Source organism: Pseudopipra pipra, chromosome Z, assembly GCF_036250125.1.
Source record: "Pseudopipra pipra isolate bDixPip1 chromosome Z, bDixPip1.hap1, whole genome shotgun sequence".
Classification (NCBI taxonomy): domain Eukaryota; kingdom Metazoa; phylum Chordata; class Aves; order Passeriformes; family Pipridae; genus Pseudopipra; species Pseudopipra pipra.
Window position 1 is genome coordinate 13,386,277 of NC_087581.1, and position 14,745 is coordinate 13,401,021.

Genomic DNA, 14,745 nt, shown 5'->3' on the forward strand with positions numbered 1-14,745 from the left:
CCGGGGCCCGGGCAGGGGGAGGCGAGCACCGGCCGGGGGGCCGGGGCCATCGCGCCCGCCGCCGCCTCCCGGGCCGCCCGCACGGCTCTGAGCATCCGCCTCTTCCTCCCCCCGCGCCGCCTCCGCCGGGGGAGCCGGCGGGGGCCGTACGTGCCGGGCCGGGAGCGAGGGGAGGGTCTGCGGCTTGCTGCAGCAGCAAGCGCCGGCCCCGCCGCGCCGCCGGGGACCCGGTGCGGTGCCGCCGCCGGCTCTCCGCCTGTGCGGCTGGTGGTCCTGCCGCTGCTGCTGCTGCGCGGCGATCGCCGCTGCCGGCGGGAGGGGCAGGGATGTGAGCGGCAGCGCGCGAGTCGGCGAGGCCCCCCCACCCTTTTTTTTTCTTTTTTTTTTTTTTTTTTTTCCCTCTTCTCGCTTCCAAAAAAAGACCAAACCAGCCAGCCAACCCCAAAAAACCCAGAGGGCGTGGGGGGGGTGGGGGGATCCCGTGTCGTCGCCGCCACCCTTCGCTGGATCCATTGTGAGGAAATTGCCATTCGCCGACAGCGGCGGCACATCTGGGCGGGCACATCTGGGCATAGAACACCGGCTCCCACCGCCTTCCACCTACGTCCTCTGAGTCGGCTTAACGGATCCCTCTGGGCCGCCGGGGAGGCTCCTGCTCGCCAGCCCCGGGGTCTTTCTTTCGGGCTGAACCTTACGAAAAAAACCTGGCAGCGCGGGGGGTGGGGTGGAAATAAAGGCTGCTATTTTTTTCCCTGGGATTTATTTCATGGGGATGTGTTCAAGACAAGAGAGGATTCAGAAGGATATTGACGTTGTGATCCAAAAGTGCAAGGCGGAGAAGGACTGCCTGTTTGCAGGTGAGTTTCTCCCCGGGCGCCAGCTTGGCGGCGCGGAAGCTCCCGGCGCCGCCGCCGCCTTGCCCGCCCCGCACCCCGCTCCCGCCGCGCCGTGCCCGTGCCCTTCGCCGCCGCTCGCGGCTGCGGGGTCCGCGCTCGGACCCCAACTCCCTCCCCTCCTTCCGAGGGCATGTGAGGGCAGATGAGAACAGCCGCCAGCCGGGAAAGGGGCGGGCGGGGTAGGGGCGGCATCCCGAGCCAGGGAGCGTGGCGGTGGCCACAGGCAGACCCGGCGGGTGTAGGAGGGGAGCCCGAGCTCCCGGCGCCTGGCGTAGCCCGCAGCCGAGCGCGGCGCAGAGGCTTTTCGCTGTTCTCTGAGCTCTGCCGCGCTCGGCGCCTGCCTCCACTCCCGGCCCCAGGGCCAGTGGCACAGCCCGCAGGGAACGGGCCCCTTCCCGTGCAAGCAGCCCCCGCCGCCCTCCTCCGGGGATCCGCGGTGCCCCGGCGGTGCTGGTGCGGGGCCGACCGGGATGGGCCGCCGCAGGAGCCCGGCTGTCGGCTGCCTGTTGCCGTGTGTGACAATGGAATTCCTCGCTGTTGCCATAGCACCGGGCACTTGTTGCGAGGGGCTGGGGGCGAGATGCTGCATTTCTTCTGGTTCACCCCTGCTCTCCCCAACCACCCCCGTGTCGGGAGCTGAATGCTGGTCCGTAAAACCTCAGCTACATCAGCCAAAATAAAGACAAGTTGTAATAAAGCAGCTCTTTGTCTTTCAGATTTCAGGTACTCAGACTCCACCTTTACCTTCACCTACATTGGAGGCTCCAAAAGGTACTTTATTTTGCAGTAATGACTAGCTTCATTTCCTTCAGACAGTGAAGTGCAAAGGTTTAATAACGTGTCAGGCTTTTTTATTTCCTTATCTTTTGCAAGGAGGATGATTAAATCATCTGCCTTGGTGCAAACGTAAACAGAGAAAGAAGCATGGAGAGAGGTGATCAGAAAGGTGATCTTAGTAGTTAGAGGCTTGTTCCTCTATGAAGCTTCACTGTCTTTTTATTTATTTTTTTAAAATTTGTGTGGACACACAGGATTTCTGCCACATGTAAACTTATCAGAAACATAGCAAAGGCATCAGCCTATGATGTAAAGTTAATTCATGTTAAAAACTAGGAAAGGTTGAGATTATCATAACAAGTAGGCCAAGTTTCATGTTAGCACCTTACTTTCTTGCATGAGAGCCATGTTTGGTCCCATGGCAGATGCAAGGCTGTCTGCAGTTGACCAAATTAAATTCTCGAGGGATTAAATGAAATGTCAGTCTAACTTAGAAGGCTAAAAAAATGTTTTATTAAATGTTAGTTGAAACACTATTTCTAAGTGCTTCCAAGCTCTTGGTTATAAATTAGATTGTGAATGCACACATTTTTAAAATATATTTTGGCATTTGTTGTGTTTGTCTATTTTCAAAAGGAAAGGAAAAATATGAAAAATCTTGAACACATCCTTTTCCTTTCCCTGATGGTTAGTTATCTTTTATTTAATAAGGTGTTAACAGTAAACGCTACATTGGTCTCTTTTAGTTGATGTTTTTTTTTAAGTAGACTTGTTAAGAAGTTTTTGGTTATTTTTTGGTTCTTTTTTTTTTTTATTTTTAATTCAGTTTGTCTTGTATCTTTGTCAGTTATTTTTCTTTCCCAGGGTACATCACATTAAAGTACTGTATTCTTTTTTATTTGCAAGTGAACTTGTCAGTGCAGGCAGCACTCCCACAGCTATTGGTGCAGCCCCTGGGCATTCTTTGGGATCTGGCTGTGTAGGACCAGGCTCCCAGATGGTCCCCAGGCTCCAGGATGGCTCAGAAAAATGTTTTCCCACCTCACTATCCCCCCTCTTCCTAGTAAAGGAAAGAACAACTTCTGTCATTTTCAGTTGAAAAGTTCACCCAATAGCTGAGAATTAATGTATGTTTAGGTTGCTTGTAGTATACGCTTGCTTTTAGCATTTTACTCCATGTTTTGTTTTGCTGTTGTTTTAAAAGACAATTTCAAAAGGATTATAGAGTAAAAACTGTCTAACAGAGATACTATTTATCCTAAAAGTAAAATGATTGAATTTGAAAGTTACTTTGGACTGTTCTCTAAACCAAATATCACAGCAAGAAACCAGGAAGTGAAACCTGTCTATTGTTCACGTTTTCTGAGCTGAATAAAGTAGAAAGCCTAAGGGCACAACTGATGGAGAACAAACTGGTTTATCAATGTTGAAACAAAGTGTTGTCACTTGTTCAATGAGAAACGGAAGAGTGCCTTCCATCCCACAGCCTTGAATTTTAATCAGGGGCAGCATATGCTTAGGAAAGTTTTGACTGGAAACCAGTCTCAGGACCTTGACAATTCAAACACAATTGAGAAAAAAATCATTATGCTTACAGAAATAGGTGAAAGTGTGTTGTTACTTAGAGCATACCCAAATTTGACTTTATTTTGCATATTTTAAGGACATTTAAAAAGCATCCTTTGAAATAAGAGCTTTGTGTTCTCTGCGTTCTTTGCTCATCTGTATTGTGATTTAGAAAGATGTTTTGCAATATTCTTGGTGTATGGTGGTGTACCGAGTGGCGGGTTTACAGCAGTAAGCTCTCTTTCGATGTACATAAAATGAAAACCCTAAACCTTGACTATTCAGTGCCAAACTTCAGCTTCTTACATCAAAGACCAGTTAATAGTTTCTTCTCAGAGAAGGTGCTGGTGGAGCAGCAGCTATACTGCACTGTATGCAGAATTCAGGCAGGTGTCCAGTAGAGGGTCGACAGCAGTGATTTGTACATAGTCACGTTTAGGAGAGCATGAGGTCATCCCAGGACCTTTATTTTGGCCTTTAAAGGCTGTGATTTTTTCCTTGCTGCCACTGCTGCAGCTGTGAGCTTCCTGAGTAGGAACATCATTTTTTGACTACTGCACTCAGGAATTGTCCCTAAATGACAAAACCTCTATTAGATCCTGGCCATGGACTCATGAGCCAACAGGCCTTGTCCAGGTACTTGAGATACTCATCCCAGTGACTTTGTTTTTCCAACCCTCGGCAACACAGGTGCTGGAGTAAAGGGCAAAGGGGTAGATGTTCACTGAGTGGATGTTCAAACGGAGGAGAGATTTAGAGAGTAGAAGTGGTGCATAAGGAAGATTATAGTACTTCAGTACTCATTAGCTATGCCTGACACACATTTTTCATGCTTTGTTTCCTTGAGATGTTTCTTAGATCAGTGTGTAATATGGCCTTGGTTTAGCTATAGTGGTTACATGGAAGAGCAGAAGCCCTTGAAAGAAGGCAGTGTGTTTGAAAAGCAGGATTCTTTGTAACCCTTATATAAGGGCAAGTGACAATACTAGCAAGTTAAACATCACTTGGGGTTTTCCTCAGTGTACTATAGTTGCCTCTAGTACCCATTAAGCCCATTTATCAGTGATCTAAATTTATAAACTCAGAACTAGGTTCTCAGTAAATCGGGGTAAGTCCATGGAAGTTAGTGTTGCCAGTATTATTTCAGTTATTATGAGGACCTAAAGTTTGTTTGTGTTTTTTTTCTTTTAACTGTTATCTGTGTGAGATTTTTCTACTCGGGACCAGCTTCTCAGACTTTATCTGATTTTTTCCCTGTTGCTTGGATTGATTGCACAGTCTCTTCCTGTACTAGTAGTATTGAAATGCTAGGCAGTACGTAACCACACTGCAGATCCATCCAGATAGATGGGCCTGATCCAGGGGACATTTATTATTGCTTCTGAGGAGTTATTTTGTAATCCCACAGCAAAGTAGTAGTAGTTCACTTAATTCTTTTAGACTGTATTTCACGTCACCTTTTTTTTAATTTATTTTAATGCATTTTGTTCGTACTTCCAAATTATTAGAACTGTTTGACACTGCAGAGATGTGACCTGGTTTGGGAAGGCTGTAGTTAGCAATTTATTAGTGAAAGTATGTTTTTGTGCATAATGTGGGCGCTAGATAGAGGGCAGATTGTTTACTAATCTAATAATGTTTAATTTCACTGTCAGAAAGCAGTAACTGGGTTGATTTCTTGTAAAGTGAGGTGTTCAGTCAGGTGCTGTGACTTTGCGAGATTTCTTCTTCTTTAACTATATCTGGCATAATTTCAAAAATGGCTAGATTTTTTTTATGCTTTTTAGTGCAGGTTCTAAAATTTGTATTAAATTGTGAACATATTGAGTTCTCCTTTTTAAAAGAATATCTGGTTTCCTTTTTCCATTTTTCTGCCCCTCTATGAAATACTGCTCCTCCAGAAACTGTGCAGACTGAACAGAACTGCTTATTTGCTTATCTGTCAAATAAAAATGCGTGGTGCCCTGAAGTTGTTTTCACTTTATATGCCATTGGACATGCTTTACATAGAAGCAGTGCTTGGTTGTCCAGAAAAAAAGATGTTTCCCCTTTTTCTTGTTTTTCTTACGCTCCACATCCCCCCCCCCCCCCTTATTTTTTTTCCCTGAGGCTCAACAAGGACATCATATGAGTCCGGAAATACCTCTTCATCAAATGCATTCTTAACTCTCATTGGCAATGAAGGACAATGGCAATAAGGCTGTGCATGAGAACAGATCTAAAACTGCAGCATATTGTTAATAAACTAAATAACACCTGAACACACAGATTAATTTTGTCCGTAAAATTTCCATCTCCTATTCACACAGTGGACTTCTGTTCTGCTTTCTGTACTTCAGCACAATGATTATACCAATGGGAGTTCTGAAGAAGCAAGGAAATTAGGTCTGAAGTATTTGTTTATTTTTGCTTAAAATAATGACTGGTTATTATTTTACACTTTGTTTGGCATTTTGTGTTTTATTCAGGAGGTCATTGTAGAGCAGAAATTCTCATGTAAACTGATGAATGAATTCCTACCACACTGTAGCAGTGAAATATTTCACAGATGGGGAGCTGTGCCACTGAAGGAGTGTCTAAATTGCTTATAACTTTCTATAGCTAGAGATGAAAACAACTATCTGAAGTTCTAGCACATTATGTCCACCAGATGTTTGAACCACTTGACAATAAATAGATACATATAACCTTTTTTTCCCTGTAGTGATTGCTCTCTTTCTGCTTACATGAATTTATAAAACTGCCTGCATGAAAGATTCTGTTTGGTGAATAATTTTGAAATTCTGGTGTAACTCTGATAATACTGAAGTCTTCACCACAAAAAGCTGTGAAGAAAAATGTTTTTTTTGGATAATTAATAGGTGTTTTAATCTTAAAATTTATGTTCAATTTATGTAAACTGTAGGAAAGAAGGAGAAAACTGAAAAACAGTTTTTAAACTGAAACATAAAATTGTGTCCATCAGAAATTATAAAAACACTTTTCTGACTTTTTTGTTTCTTTCATTTACAAAATCATCTAGTTTAAGACCAGCTTTTTTTATATTGGTTAGTTTTAACCCAGCTCCTCTATCAGGTTCATTGCATGGCAGTGTGCTTACTGGCTGGGAAGAGAAGGTTTGACTTAATGGTGGCTTACATAAGATGAAAGTGTCTGTGAAAGTATGACTTAAAAGATGAGAACATGTTTTTTTGGGATCCATTGCTCTAAATGGTTTTAGTTTAGATGAAATCAGTTTTATGCAGGGCCTAGGAAGGGCTGGTACAAGTACAGTTCATCTCCTGTTGCTGATGGCTGCATGTAACTTTGTGTTCCAAGTTATTAAAAAGGTGATTACATTCCTGAAATTTACTTCTATTACAGTAAGAAGGGGTGAAATCTAGATATGCAGCTTGTACCTAACTGTTTGCTTATTGCTATTTCTACATCATCTTTCAATTTTAACTTTCTTATCAAATATGGCTTAACATTTTTGCTGTTACTACATGATTTCTTACCATTTTCTACACTGTTTCCGTGAGAGAGAAGTCTGTGGTATGAGACAGGAGTCTAGTTTAGACATGGCAAGAATTGTGATTTTCATTTCTTCACTAAGGATTCTGTATATGAAGTAATGTTGAATACAGCCTTAGGTAATTTTAAAAAGCATTTTCGTGTTAGGTGTTACTTAGGTTTCAGTTTTAAAATCTGTGTTTAAGTCAAGCATTTTCCATTATATGACTTCCTGTTAATGTACCTATTCTAACTTCATATTACCTTCTAATATTGACCATGTGTAGTATGTACATGAAACTTATGTACATGTGTAGTATGTACATGAAACATGTATGGATATACATTCCTATAGATAGCTTTTCCATAGGTACTACCAGAAATTCAGTAGGTGTGATTTAACAAATTTTTCATCCTAAAAAGAGATGTAGTAGGACCCTATGGTGTCATTAAGTGTCATGTTGAAGGTAGTGAAAACCAAAATCACCACCATTGTACTCATGGTCTTATTGATAGTTTTGAGTCTGACAGCTCCTTCTTGCCTTGCTGTTAGAAAATCTATCTTGTCTGAAAATAGCCCAGTCCCTATCATCGCATCATGTAAAAATTGTGTATTTCAAGGAGAGGATAGTCTTGTGGAGATCTTGTACTGGTCTGGTGAAGCATATTGCTGTCCTCTGTCAGCTGCATACTGTACTGATACTAAGAACAGGACATTTAAATTGTGAACCTCTGCCTTTTAGAGTGAAAAATGTGGTTTTATGCACTTAAATGAATGGCTTAGTTTTAAGAAGTGCCGAACTCCCACACCACCTATCAGTCTTGGTGTTACTGTAGGTTGTTTAGCACTTTGTAAAAGCCTCACCATCTTTATGCAGGTGTTTTTGTCATGCAGATGTATGCACTGTTGTTTGAATGGTTCACCAGCATAGAGTTGGGAGGGGTTCTTGAATATCTTTACAGAAAACATTTACAGTAACTGCTACTTTCTCTACTTTCATCACATATTTTGACATATTAAGTACCTAAAAATAAACCTATAGGCTGTCATTGTTAAAGTGTTAATGTTTCAAATAAATTTGAAAGCAGAGCTCACACTGACAAAATTAATTTAGATAATTTTTCTCTATGTTGGGACTAATGCCATTTCTTGTTTTTCCTGTTAGTCTCTACTAATCTCCTATATTTTTCATTGCTCATAAATAAAGAGCGGAAGATACCTATTGGTATATTTTTTCCATGGATTACTTACTGTGCAGAATATGAACTCTCATTTGAATCAGAGTCTAATCACTCCAAGTCAAAATAGTTTCAGCACCAAAATAGTTTCAGCACCTAGACTGAAAGTAAATTTAAAATTGCTGGGAGAGATGGCTTAAAAAAAGAAAGGGATGAAATGTGAGTAAATCTAAAGAAAAACTCCAATATATAGTTCTGCCTTGGCATTAAATAAATTCCACGAAAGAGGACAACTCTTAAGAATTTATGCCCTCCTTGCTACAGGAAGGGTGAAGATTTTTACAGATATTTCATTGAATTTACCTCATCTGAGGCAAAGGAGCTCCTTTTACAAGGTAAAATAGTCTCATAAAGGTAAGCCTACTACCCTGTATAGCAGTAGGTAGAAAATCTCACTGAAAGAAGAGAGACTGAACAAGATACAGAAATAACATCTCCTTCGCCTGACAGCCTTCTGCATGCTCACACAAGATTGTATCCATCCTATTTCTATGGAAGGAAGAGCAAGAAAGAGCCTTGCCTGAGGACCAGGAGCAGTTGTTGCTTTTATGAGTCACTTCTCCTGGGAGGACCCATTATCTCCTGAGAGCTTTATGTCATTCCCCTGCTGCAAGGGCTAAACATGCTGTTGGCATTATGGAATCCTCTGGGAGTAAGTCATGGTCTTGCACATGCTCAGGGAAGGCAGCAGGCAGAAAAAAGTCTTGAGTTGGAGGTAAGCATCTTTCTCAAGCTTGCTTGAAGGTAGAGGACCTACATGAGCCTTATTTGTCTTCTGCTGTCTTAGAAGATGATGGCATATCCTGGCAATTAGGATGGAGCTGAATTACTTGTTCTGAGGGAAACTTCTGTAATGCTCAGTGGGAGCCTGTCTGGAGCCAGGAATGGAGGGCAAAGAGGAAGTTCAAAGAAACTAGCTAACCCTCCAGATGTTTCCTTCCAGCCTTGAGGCATTGATCAGAAATAAAAGGAGCAACACCTGCATAATGAAATGTACTGTTTGCCAAAACAGAGTGCAAAAATGGTCATATACCATTTGTAGAAATTAGTAGATAATTAAAGAATAAGTTACTCTCATGTTGGGTAGCATTGTGCATTTCATCTCACAGAGTTTGCCATTTTGAAATCTTGTTGCATTAAATGAATATACCATTTTATATTTAAGAATTTTTCATATTAAGAGCCAAGCTAGAAGGCAGGATTACTTTGCACTGTTAAACTGTCATGTTTCTACCCAGTAATGTGTAAGGTGTTTGTGACAGACAGCATTTGCTCACAAGTAGAAAAAAATAGCCTATGAGTTAGACATGATATTCCAGGTCATTAGCTTTTCTGGAAATCATAGAATTTGTATGTGTGTCTAATCAACTCATTATTGCTTATTCATTTTCCTTAATGAAAAAATCATTTTTGATTGGGAGTCCTCACCCTGGAATAATCACACATACAGCAAAATATGGAGGGGGGCTTCTGTCAGTCTGGGCTTGATAAAGGTGTTAAAACTAGGAAGCACTTCATTTTCTTAAAAGTACTTGCTGATAGTCAACTTCTTGATCTCATTTACAGCTGTGTAAGTCTGGAGTAGTTCTACTAATATGATGGGGCTAACTTTACTCCACAGCGATACTGTTGAACCTTTGATTTGGTGCTGACTACTCCTAGTGAGTGGCAGTCTGAGTGATTTTTTTCATCTGGGAAGGAGGGTTCTGAAGACCAGAGCATTGCTTTCTGTCATCTTTGCAGATGTATTGTCAATTTTGAGTACTTTTGTGGATGGTTGGAGAGCTGCACTCTATCCAAGGAAAAAAGATGGCTTTCATGCATTCTTACAAAGTTGCTAATATTGCTAAGGGCACAGATAGATGGCCAGTTGTCAAACTTGTGCTCCCTTTCTGTCTTTTTAGCCTTAGCATCTGAAAACCTGGTTGTCACAGAGTTCTATTTTAAAAATGTAATTTGCTGGGCCACATGAAAAGCCTCTTTACCTGTCACTCATTCAGAAGCAGCATGAAATCTGAAGCTAGTCCGAAAATGGTTTCAGATCTTTTCGTAGGTATAACCATTAGTTGAAATGGAAATGGTGATTTCTTCATGAGGACTATTTTGTGAAAAAACCTAAAAGGATCATATTGACTTTGTCTAGCTTTAAACTGGTGAAGTCTTGTCACTTCAGTATGTATTTGTGCAGAATACTGGAAACATAGGGGAAAAAAAGCTTTACAGTGTTTCAGACTGAAAAATGTGACCTTCAAGTATTAAAAACTTGTGGAAAACATGCTTTAGTACAGCAGTTATTGACACTATCAACAGCCTTCCCTTACAGACAGGGAATTATATGGAGTAGTTTACTGGTTTAATCTAGTCCTATGAATATTCCATGAACTCTTTCATGTGTTTGTAGCTCTGATAGAGTTACAGCTGAAAACTAAACGTACTAATTCTGTTCTTTTAAGGTGGTACAATGTTAAAGAACTGTTTTGCTGGAAGGACATTGAACCATCCAGTAGAACAAAGCTTGTTGGGCTTGGCATAAAATTTCAGATGTAGGATTTTGTTAGGCTCATATTGAAGAAGAACTAATGTTTTGTCAGTAGGTGACAAGAACAGTGAAATTGGATATTTAAGAGGCAACAAGAGGAACATAACCTCTGCAGGAATCTCCTTGGGCATACACTAGTTTTGTTAACTCAGGCCAACAGAACAAGTTTTAATAAGTTTATCATTGCCTCTAGAGTATAAAGAAAAGAGTCATAGTAATCAGTCCACCAGAGATGCAAGATCTTTTGCCTTTAGGAGACTGATGTACACAATGTCAGGTTTTTTTGAATGTCTGTATAACACTAAGAGTAGCATTGCCTTTAGTATGCAGTCCTGCTTCGTACATGTTCTCTGTGCCAGATTTAGCAGTTGATGGAATTTTTACAGCAAATTTTAGTGTTAGTTAAAGCTTTAAGCAGTATTGCATGGGTTAGCAGCTACCAGTTTGATTCTTGTTAAATTATTTTTAGTTTAGTTTAGTCTTAGTTTAGTTTATTGCTGCGTAATTTAAGGGCATTTATAATTCTGTGTTTTAGCTGTTATATTTTATTTGTTTATTTTGGTAATCTATTTTAAAATTGCAAGTTATGAGCAATTCTAGTGTTTCTTTGGTTTTATGTGTATGTAGTGAATTAGAAGAATCACATTCTCCCTGTGAACCACATTCCAAGGACAAGTGTAGGGAGACTCCAGGCTCTTTTTGTACCTGAATTTATATTTTACTTCTAAGCATTTACTTATTTTAGATTGTCCCTCTTGTAGTGAATAGTTGCTTACTATACTGTGTCTATGTTTAAATGTCAATGAATAGGTGTTAAAAAATACTACTTCAGTGAAGTGTATGCCTTTATTTAAGCCGAGAAGAAACACATTCATCCTGTAGTTCAGCTAAGAACTGACCTTTGCCAAAGACAGGAAAACACACAGAGGTATGGCAGGTAAATATCTTCTACAAGTAGCACTGTCTGACTTCAAGACAGGCATGGATATGTGGAAGATCCTGGCCTCCCAGTGTTCCACTAAGGATTAGGCATTTGCGGTCTATGAAGAGAACAGGAGTTGCAGTTAAATGAGTCAGGATAAAAATTATAGAAGCTGTTGGTTTTGCTTGTGAAGGACGTAAACCGATCACCATTTGGAGTCAAGAAAAGCTGTCTATGAAGACTCTACTTATTTTCTCTACTAGTAAGGCATAATAAGCCACTCAGCAGAGTGAGCGGCCTTTGACTGAAAGGCCACTGTGAATGCTGGCATGTCTTGTGTGACATGGCAATTTCTAAAGCATATTTCCAGCATATCTCAGTGTATATAACAGTTGCAGAACTTTTGACATAAATGCTGAGCAAAGCATCATAAACAGCTAATATTAATGACCATTTTGCCATTATTCTGGCTGCTTATAGCGTATTCTCATCTTTATTTTGTCCCAAGTTATTTCTCTGTTGTACTTTATGTGATCTAACATTATTACCATAGTCTTAGCTAATATAAATTGACAAATTGCCATGGAATTCAGTAAAGTCATGCCAACTTATAGCACTGCGGACTTGTCTATAATTACTTTCATCTTGTTAAGGAAGTTTAAATAGAGCAAAGCAAAATTTAAATGTTATCTTCCTTGACTTCTAGTAGAGCAGTTTAGTATATTTATGATTAGTTACATACCAAAGTGAAATTACACTTTTTTTTGTTGGCATTTTAAGTGACAAATGAGGACAAGTTTCTTGGAAGCTGATAAAGTCAGATAAAAATTATGTTCTTTGGGAATGGTTTGTATGAAGTGAGGGGAGGACCAAAGTGGTGCATAGATGCCTGAAGTGACAGAGGCTTGGGAAGTTACATAGCAAATGGGTGTTCTCAGCAGTTAGCACTTGAGTCTCAGGTTTGCATGTGATGCAGTGCTGTGGTCAAAGGCCAAGATACCGCCGAGGTCTCTTTTTTTGTTTTCAGTGCAAGATGAGCTTGGCAAAGTACTGACCAGCCTGTTTGTAAGGTAGATGGTCCCACAGGATACCTCTGGAACAAGGATGATCTTATCCTGAAGAAAATAGCACCTCTGCACTCCCCCTTGGGAGACAATGGTGACTTCAGTCTGCAGAAGTTAGAGAAAGGTTTCACAGTAACCCTGGCCTTGCCATTTTCATTTTGACTGTGCCACTGGGGAGCATAGGCTCCTTGTAGTTGTCTCTTATTTCTTCCCAACTTGTCATTGTCCACCCTCTTTCTTATGGCCTTTTGTTTTCCAGAGGTGGTCGGCATACTGATTTATTTCAACGAAAACTGCTGTTTGTTTGTTTCATACTGTTGAAGCAGACAGACATGAAACTGTTGGCATTACACAACTGTGCTACGCAGATTAACAACATGGAGCAGCTATAGACCATGTATGTCCCAGTTATCTTCAGTTTATGTATAGAACCTGAAATACCTGTTTTGGTTCTTTGGAAGCTTCACCACAATAACTACGGGTGCTCAGCCTGTTAATCAGAGTGATCACATGTTCATAGCTATTTATTATTCTGGTTTTGGTTTCTAATATGTGAGTGTCTAGGGGGAAAAAAAATCACTGCTAAAATAATTGCAGCTGCAGCCTGAGTTGTTTGCTGATTTAAAGTTTAAAACTTAAAATATTCTCTTTAAACTGGTGTGTTTTTGCAATTTCCGTTGTACCTAAGTAGGTCTGAACGGAGACGTTTAGAAATGGTATGTACTTCAGATCTTTAACTGTAGGTGCTGCAGAGCTGTAAGAGTGCATTTTAACTTGAACCAGTAAAAGCTGTATGCTCTTACGCATAATAGAAAACGTTTTAAATAAAACTGCAAAGCAGATAAAACCAATGTTGCTTTATACAGCTTCTCATTCTTCATGTTACAGGCTACTTTTTAAGAAGCAACCTCTATGGACCTTCGTGAGTTTCTCTCCAGTTACTGTTTTTTAGTTCTGTTCCCTGTAATAGAGGAAACCCGATATTTCCATCAGTGATGACATGCAGTTCATTAGGTGTGTGGTGGTGTTACTTGTCTGTCTGAACACCCAAGATGTGGGAATCATGACAATGGGGATCACTTTGGGGATCATGACAATGTTGTTTTCATGTGTTTGTTCAGTAATAGGACTGATTGGCGGTGACTTTTTGCTCTCTATAATGTTTGAGTTTTTCTTTGGTTGGCTTCTGCTTTGATTTGTAATGGTATAAGTGACAGAGAAATGACTTGTCCTGTTGCAAACGTGATAGTGGATTTTCACTGGTGTGAATTGGACACCTTTGTTATGTCTGTGGTTTTTCAAGGGTCAGGCTTGAAAAACAGGTTTGCCTGCTGTGCAGATCACCAGCCCTGTGGGCAGAGGATGAATGAAGTTTGCCCTCAGAACACAGGACCTGTAGTGCTAAGGAAATCTGTCGGGGTAGTGTACCAGTAAGAACAGCTGGGGGAGTGGGCCATGGACTGTGCCCTGCACAGCCATGTACATGGAGGGAATGTGAAGTTCTTGTGCGTATACCCATTCCACACCTCAGTGTGCCATGAAAGCCTGTGCTACTAAGTGGCTGCTCTCCTCCCGTATCAGGACAAGTGGGACTTGTGGCAGGCTGGCAGGTACTGTAACTCCAAAGGTCAGGCAGTTCAGTAGGAGTCAGGTCAGGTAAAATAATTAATTAACTGTGTCAATGAAATAATATAGGGGGTGGGGAGAACCTTTTGTTGCCAGCAAAAAGCTCATCAGGCAAATGCAAGGAATGCCGTAAGTTCATTATCTGTGAAATTTGGGAAAAAAAGGAGTTGAAGAAGGATTGCAGACCTTTCTTACTGCCTCTGCTTCCCAGAAGTCTTGAGTCCTTCAGTTTAAGCATAAAATATTTGCTCCTGAAGAGGAACTAAGCAGAGAATATCCCTTTGCTTTTGCTAATACCATGCAGTAATCTAGCGTGCACCCTTGTGCAGCATATGAGCCACTCCAGGCCATATCTCGTGTGTGCACACACCATTTTTGACAAGTGGTGTCAGCTTTCTCTTTAGCATTTGGTCCTTTCTCAGAGGATTTATAGATCTGAATACATCTGAGCTCTTCATAGTAAGTTTTTTTTTCTTTTCATTTTTCTCTCGTTCAAATCTGTGTGTGTTTTTTAAATGTACATGCAAATGAGTTTTGCCCTTCATTTTGTTTCATTTTCATTTGCCACAGTGGCCAGGAGGGTGGCAGAGGTTCTTAGGGGATTGTTAGTGTGTGACTGAAGGT

The 14,745-nt window shown here is 41.0% G+C and overlaps 1 protein-coding gene across 1 annotated transcript in view; it reads left to right on the plus strand.

Annotated features, from left to right (window-relative positions):
* The first annotated feature begins 749 nt into the window (after positions 1 to 749).
* PARP8 (poly(ADP-ribose) polymerase family member 8) overlaps positions 750 to 14,745 on the plus strand; it is a 122,878-nt gene continuing 108,882 nt past the window's right edge. The window contains exons 1-2 of the mRNA XM_064642376.1: positions 750 to 857; positions 1,613 to 1,667. Of these exons, the coding sequence (XP_064498446.1) occupies positions 767 to 857; positions 1,613 to 1,667 (146 nt within the window). The 5' untranslated portion in view covers positions 750 to 766. The remainder of the gene's footprint in view (positions 858 to 1,612; positions 1,668 to 14,745) is intronic.